This window comes from Pempheris klunzingeri, chromosome 10 (assembly GCF_042242105.1).
Source record: "Pempheris klunzingeri isolate RE-2024b chromosome 10, fPemKlu1.hap1, whole genome shotgun sequence".
Taxonomy (NCBI): Eukaryota; Metazoa; Chordata; class Actinopteri; order Acropomatiformes; family Pempheridae; genus Pempheris; species Pempheris klunzingeri.
This window is the reverse complement of record NC_092021.1, coordinates 26,280,743-26,288,296: the sequence shown is the minus strand read 5'-3', so window position 1 is coordinate 26,288,296 and position 7,554 is coordinate 26,280,743. Positions and strand designations below refer to the sequence as shown.

Below are 7,554 nucleotides of genomic sequence, written 5' to 3'. Positions count from 1 at the left end.
AGAATTTAAAGTTTTCTTTATGACGAACTCAATATCTCTGAGTTTTACACTGTTGGTCAGATAAAATGAGAACTTTATTTTGAATAATTCAGGACACAACGGTTTCATGTAAGAATATTGATTTTGCATTCCTCATTTTAACTTAAACACATTCAAAACAGTGAGGCTATACTGAGAAAGAAAAAGTACATAGAAAAAATCTAAATGAAATGAGTAGACTGACTTCATCAAGCCAAACATGTCTTTGCACCATGAATCACCCATTTTGAAAGCCCATTAATACACCACACAGTGATCTAACGAGGGTGCAGTGCCAATTAAATGATTTCTATAAAAAGGTAGTGATGGTTTCTGATTTTTCCATTTACATGAGTGAATGTGGCATTGACCCATAATTATGATGGTATGGACCACATCAGATAGTGAGAGTGAATGTCAGCTGGGTTCTGGGAAGTCATCATGGACACTTTTCACACACTTTCTTACATTTTAAGGACAAAACAAATTAAAAACATCATTATTTACATGTATTGATGTTCTTTTATCGGTACTTTTGTGCACTGACATTACATTTAGACAGTTAGACACGTTTTTTGGTCCTCAAAACCAAAATATATTCAGGCAACGGCTAGACATCCTCAAACGTATAACGTATGAGACGACGCTAAGCGAAGCCCTCAATGACGTACAATCTGACGTCATATTCAGTCGCCGGGCTGCGGTGATTTCTCGGTCAGGTCGGAGGGATTTTGGAGGACAGGTGATCATGGCCCTGAGGGTGATCAGACTGGTCATCCCGTCGGGAGCGACTGCTTTCAAAGGGGCCAGCTGTGCACAGAAGGTAAGGACAGAAGACAACCAGACCCGGAACTTTATTTCTCCCGCAAAACGTTTCAAGGGCAAGCTAACTTTGCTAGCTAGCCGCCTAGCCGTTAGCATCACAGTCCAGCAGTCAGTGAGAAAGCGTTAGCTGCTAGTCTGTGTGAACAGAATAAAGTTCAGTCAGTCATCTAAATAAAAGCTAAATTATTATTTATAGACGCACACATGATGTTATTAGTCAAACTTGTCGCGATACCTTTTGTAAATAAGGTGTTCAGTTAAGCTAGCCAGTCCGCTGTGTCAATACCAAAAGAGCCTGTTGTAGTTCTAGTTCTAGTTTATTCAAAGGATCTTAAGATGTATTTCAGTGATCTTTGTGATCATTGAAATGAATGAATGAATGAGGAGGTCAGAATATGAACGAACACCAGCATTCTAACCATCATAAAGGTATTATAAATGTAATCACTATAAGGTTGTCACACACAAATGTAATGTTTAAAGTAAGAAGCACTGAGTGTTTTCTGTCACCACCTACTGTGATTCATTATCCAGTTATAATAAAGGCACAGGTAGACAGCCGTTAAGATGTGTTAAAGCTGGACTACCAGCTGAACAAAGCTCCAGGATGCTGGTGTGATATTTCTCTGGTGATATTTTTACTGAGTACAAATTAGATTTGTTTGTGTGTTTCATTTGGTCTTGAGGCCTCTTTTCATTCAGAGTGGCCTTGAGTCATATCAGGGTTTAACACCTGCAAAACATCATGATGTTTACATGTGCATGTTCTCAGACACACTTGAGTTGTACTTACACTAAACCTAAATATGGGCCCATTAATTAATCTGGTTCAGGACATATTATCAGTTAAAGGTGGTGCCTTTGCTCTGTGTTATTCAGGCAGGTGTTCATACGAGCTCAGTGAGAAGCCTACGCTATGGCTGGCTGTCGTACATGCTGGGCGAGAGGACGTCACCACGGTTAACGCTTAACAGCAAAATCATCTCGGTGGACGGAAACTTGGCCTCAGGGAAAGGAGCGCTGGCCCAGAAGCTGGCTGACAAGCTGGGTAACTGTCTCACTGAGGGGATCCTTCACCAGATCCTTCACCAGAAACATAACGGGGGCGAATAAAGCAGCTTCCTGACTGAAACCTTACATTCTTTAGATCATCAGGCTGAACTTTGACAGGCTAGCACTGATATTTACATTTAGGAATGAAAACGGTATTTGTGACCATGATATGTACTGAGTGGGACTATTTTCTTTAGAAATACACTTTTCAGTTCTCCTTAGTGAGGAAACCTCATGGTGAGACCACTTCTGAGTGACCTCAGGTGTGTCTCTGGCTGTTATAATCACTAATCCTGTCTTATCTGAGGAAATCTAATATATCAGGCTGTAATATGGACGTAACCGCATGAAAGGCAGATATTCTGAGATATTGTCTTAGTGGGAGGTGTACTACAGGAGTATTGGCTTACAGCTGCTTGGGGGATTCCATAGGAAGACAACATGGACGATACTTTGGCCAAAACCAGTCATTCTGTATCTACAGGGATGCTCTACATGCCGGAGGCTGACACTTTCTACTTGGACAAGATGACCGAGGAGAAGGAGCCACTTCCTGTTCACTTCAACGGGATGTGCAGCCTGGAGCAGTTCTACACGGACCCCAACGCTGCTGATGGGAACAGCTACAGGCTACAGCTGTGGATGTACATCGTGAGGCTGCTTCAGTACTCCGATGCCATCGAACACCTGCTCACCACAGGTAGCCTGATGCTCAGGTGCACTGTAGCTTCCTGTGCTCTGCTGAAGGGGGGGGGGGGGGGGGGGGGGGGGGATGACCAGCGTACAGCAGATTTGTACATATTTGGTAAAAGCGCGGTTGTGACTTGTGATAACAGGCGTCACTGCTAATAGTGAGAACGGGAGTGTGGGTGAACATTGACCTGATCTTCTGTGTTCAAGGCCAAGGAGTGATCCTGGAGCGCTCGCCCTTCAGTGACATGGTCTTCCTGGAGGCCATGTTCAAACAGAAGTACATCAGGAAGGAGTGTGAGTATTCAGTGTCCTCAGCAGCAAACCTGCAGGACGACGCTTCCTATTTATCCTCCCACTGGTTTGTGATGCCACATAGCGAGCACACCCACGGGAAAACTGTTGTGACAATGACTTCAGAGTTCAGTTCTCTTTTTATCTCTGCTGGTTTCTCTTTGATGGAATGATGAAATCACACAAAGACATGTAACACTGGCTCATGTGTTTCACGACGCAGGCGTTCAGCACTACAATGAGATCAAAGACATCAGCATCTGTGAGTTCCTGCCCCCACACCTCTCCATTTATGTGGACGTGCCGGCCGAGGAGGTGCAGAAGAAGCTGAAGCAGAGCGACAAGGTAGTGAGATGCTGGACTTCTGTGAAAAAAAAATCTTTGATCCTCATCCATGAACGGAATGAGCTGGGCTGTTTATCTCCTGTGGCGCTGCAGCCGTCGTCTCAGGCTCTGCTGCTCTTCTTCCTGCAGTGCTGAGTGAATCTCTGCCACCAGTTATTCTTGTTATGATGAAAACAAAGTAAGACAAAAACAGATCGTTACATCTGACGCTGCGCTGCTATTGTGTGCCCCCCCCACCACAGCTCCTTTAGATTTTCATCATTTTTTTAACGGGCACACGTGAAAACATGTAAACTCTGTAGAGTATTAGATAGTAGGCAGAACTGCAGATCTTACAGAGGTTCATTTCACCGCCATATGCCGAGGGGGGGGGACCTTAACATTACTGTCACCCTTAATGGGGATATTTTCATGCAGCTTTTTAAGCTTCGTGTTCACTGTTCATTTAAATTGGATCCTTCTGTCGGCAGCCTTATCTGCAGAGTGTGCCCCTGGCCTACCTGAAGAGCATTGAGGATTCCTATAAAAAGTCTTTCCTGCCCAAAATCAGGTGAGTCACTGAACTTACTGTCTGTAATAGAGCTGTAGAGCGCTGTAAGGCTTTAACCCTTTCATCTTCTGCTCAACCATGTGGTAGAGCACATTTTGACTCACTATATCTTATTGAAAACATGTTTTACTTACGACATCTCAACCTTTTGGTGGAGGCCAATATTTCAAAAAAATGTGGGGTCTGTTCTTAAAAAAACATTGATTTCTGTGATTAGTGCCCCAAAGAAATAAAATATATAAAGAATACATTTTTTCATTGCTTTTTTCTTGGTGAGGACGTTAAAGGGTTTAAAGCTTTTTTTTTCTTTTTCCCAGTGAAACATCAGAAGTGCTTGTTTATGATGCGACCCAAGCCCAAGATATTGAAAAGGTGAGGCTACAGAGAACAGCATGGGGCTGAAGAATCCTTATTTGGACATTGTGGTCACACCTGCTCACCGTCCCTGTTGACATCTTCTCTGTTGTGTGGGCCTGCAGGTGGTAGAAGACATTGATAGTTTGAAGTTTGACAAAGGGCCGTGGCTGGAGCAGGACGACGTCGCCTACCACCACATGAGGATGCTGTGAGTTCTTGATCATGGTGCTATACGGGCCCACGTTGAAATGCAAATGACACAGAGGAAGATCTCCAGCAGATGAAACAGGATTCACACCAACATGTCACACTCTCAGCGTCTGTCTGTTGCACTCATTATGGAAAAATGTGCAAATGTACCTGCAGTGAATCCTGAGGAGAGCTGAAAAACACACATTTGTTCTGACTGCATTCTGCCATAGCAGCACTTTGCTATAAGCTGATCTTTTCTTCTGTCTTTTTACAGCGTGGAAAACAAGCATGGGGTGGCAAATCTGACCCACATAGCAAAGTTTCTGCCAGAGATAACCATCGGAGCCCACGACTTTGATGAAAAATACTATGCCTATAAATCGGTACGTAGAGATAAGATCTGTTCTCACTGGCTCGTCTGGCCTGGTGCCTTTGCTGCATGTCATCCCCATCTCTCCTCTTCTTCTTTTTATACATGGGAGCCCGTAACCAGCGTTTATATGTGGCACTGCAGTGTCGTCGCTATTGATTATACACAGAGATGATTGTTACTGCAGCTTTCACACAAACTCACAGCTAAACTACTGAAGCCAGTCCAGCTGAGACGTGTGTTTCTAACGGGGGGAAAGCTGCGTGCTAGAGAGATGCAGTCTGCATCAAAGCTGTGTCTGAATGGATTTCCTCTCATGTGGGTGCTGTGTGGTGACCTTTAGTAACTTGTCTGGTGTCTCAGTGTTTGTGTTTGTGTCAGTGAGGTTTAATGTGTGCATCATCTGCAGTGTTTGTAATATCCGTGGAGGGCAGTGATGAGTTTGGCTCCGAGGTGTCAGGATGGTTCTTCGCTCTCAGCGTGAGCAAAATAGAAGAATCCAAACACGGTGTTCAGAGGAGCAGCAGGCTGTTTGAGCTGGTGAAGGGAATTCTGGTGTTTGTTTTCATGGTCCATTCTGCAGTTCTTTATTTCTAAGCATTGTGTGTTTCTATTTCTAGAGAGTGTAGAGACACTTTGAGCTCAGCTGTTCACTGTATATCCCTGCTGATGCTGTTCTTTTATGTGGATGCCTTAAACGTATGTTTTTGACTGCTTATAATGGAGTTTCTACAAGCAAGCCCCCCCTCTTTGTATCTTGGACACCCGTGAAGATGCAGATGTGCATGAGGCAGAACACACTCACAGCTTTTACGCCACTGATTGACAGTCGTCAGCAGAAGTGTGTCCTGGAAGGCAGGGAGAGGAAGAATGAGTTAGGACTTCAATAATGCAGGATGATGCGTACAAAGCAGGGACTTCTTTCTTTTTGAGATGAGGTCATTTGAAGAAACAGTGTGGGATCATCTGTAGAGGTAGAAGCCAAGTTTCGTGTGTGGACTCTTTAAAGGTATTTTAAAGGATCATTACAAGTTATTGTGTCGGCGTTACAAATTCATAAATTCTGTGATATTTCTTCAATAAATCACCAGGATGCTCTGACTCATTCAGAGTCATTACTGCTTTTGTGGGTGTCATTAAGAGGCGTCTCGCTCTGCGTGTGCTTGTAAAACTGATATTTAAAAGCTCATTTACATGGTGGTATATTTGTCTGTAATGTAGCACAGAGCTAACGCGCTCAAAACATTCTGGTTTCTGGCCTCATTCAGAAAAAGAAAACCTTCCTGCTAAGCTGTTAGCATCTCTAATGACAATCCCATCGTTATAAACCTAACCTGCTGAAGTCTTTCAAAAGGTTTAAACGTCCCTGTGTTTCTCCGTCCAGGCAGAAATGTGGGCAGCAGTAGAAAAGCTGTAGCTGTAGAAACTGACTGAGCCTCGTATTATTATTAACATACCAGCAGCTCTTACTCAGGAAACACTTATCTTAGTGTGCATGTAAACAGTCAGTGCTTCTTTTCAGCCCTGCAACTCAAACCATTTCTTATGTATTTAGATTTCCGCCCCCCCCCCCTCTGGTCTGCTCCTATGTGTTCATTCTACAAATGCAATTAAAGAAAAAAGAGGCGTCCTTTCCTTGCTGACATGTTTGTCAGCTCATGTTCTTTTACCTTTATGAGTCTTCACATGAAGGTGAAGCCGCTGAGCTGTCGGCGCGCTGAAGGAACTCATTTCCTTCAGCTGAAATATTGAAAGACTCGGTTACGAGGAGGCAAATGCCAGATGTGGAATATTCCAAAAGGCTTTTGGTGTCATTAGTCTTACAGGGAAACATTTGGGTCTGACCTTTTCTGTTTATTGACTGGAGACTTTGTGTCTCTGGCTGCTGCAGAAAGCAGGCTGCATAATGCTACAGGAGGCAGTGACCTGACATTTTGTTCTGAGCCCGGATCTCAGCGGAGAGAGTGAAAACTGTGACATGTGGCGGCGTAATGTCCCACAGCTCGTCCGAGCTGGCAAAGTAAAGTCACAGAAGGACGCTGGCGGCACTGATGTATTACAGCTTCCACCGTGCAGTTCAGGGAAAACATGGCTGGAGGTGTTTTAACAGGCGAAGAATTGATTTTTGTTTAACTGATCAACTGAACTGAGACTAAAGACTTATTAATCCCAGTTATCTTGATTAAAAGTTTTTAGTCATTTAAATTAGAAGCAGTTAATCTGGAGTTAGTGTGTGTGTGTGTGTGTGTGTGTGTGTGTGTGTGTGTGTGGTTCTTTTACTTAAACTTATTATTTTGTCCCTGTAGCTCCCTGGGAAGAAGTACGCCCCCGGCTACAACGCAGACGTAGGAGACAAATACATCTGGCTGAAGTGAACGAGTCCACAGACTGAACCGCTCGTCCATTATTGATCCAGTTGTCTTCTGTTCTTGAATAATATGTATGTATTAAAAGAATAAATTTTGAGTCTACGAAATGTCTTGAATGTGTTTTTGTCCTGAGCCCATGGGCTGACGACAGGAGGGTGGCATCACTGTCACTAATTACAGACCTGGCAGCCAAAGTTGAGTTAATTCACCTCAAGATGTCCTCCTTCATTGTTTTACTTCATGTTTTGCTGTTAGCTCTCCCTCATATCAGCCAATCACAGCCTCTCTCTCAAAGCTTACCGCCGTCTCTGTTCTGTTAAGTCAAACGCAAACTTATTAGTCTGTGTTTGTTGAAGGAGGCTGCTGTTCTAATCAAGATTTGATCACCAGCGCAGCCACGAGGATAAACTGGGCTCAGTAGCAGGGTATACAGGAGAGATGTGGGGATTTAACTCGCTTCCAGATGCCGTCTCTAAGTAAAGAGCTCCCTC

At 43.8% G+C, this 7,554-nt stretch overlaps 1 protein-coding gene across 1 annotated transcript; it reads left to right on the top strand.

Annotated features, from left to right (window-relative positions):
* The first annotated feature begins 703 nt into the window (after positions 1-703).
* On the top strand, positions 704-7,170 carry ndufa10 (NADH:ubiquinone oxidoreductase subunit A10). Its single transcript, XM_070838574.1, has 10 exons — positions 704-841; positions 1,723-1,891; positions 2,381-2,596; positions 2,797-2,883; positions 3,104-3,225; positions 3,696-3,775; positions 4,093-4,147; positions 4,255-4,340; positions 4,599-4,707; positions 7,001-7,170. The coding sequence occupies exons 1-10, from the start codon at positions 767-769 to the stop codon at positions 7,067-7,069; spliced, it is 1,068 nt and encodes a 355-aa protein (XP_070694675.1). The 5' UTR covers positions 704-766; the 3' UTR covers positions 7,070-7,170.
* The last annotated feature ends 384 nt before the right edge of the window (positions 7,171-7,554 follow it).

Bases quoted from the DNA above. Each gene is read 5' to 3' on its own strand.
- ndufa10 (XM_070838574.1), top strand. From the start codon at position 767: ATGGCCCTGAGGGTGATCAGACTGGTCATCCCGTCGGGAGCGACTGCT. The intron at 842-1,722 runs GTAAGGACAGAA...TGTGTTATTCAG, and splicing joins GGGCCAGCTGTGCACAGAAG to GCAGGTGTTCATACGAGCTC. The intron at 2,884-3,103 runs GTGAGTATTCAG...TTCACGACGCAG, and splicing joins GAAGTACATCAGGAAGGAGT to GCGTTCAGCACTACAATGAG.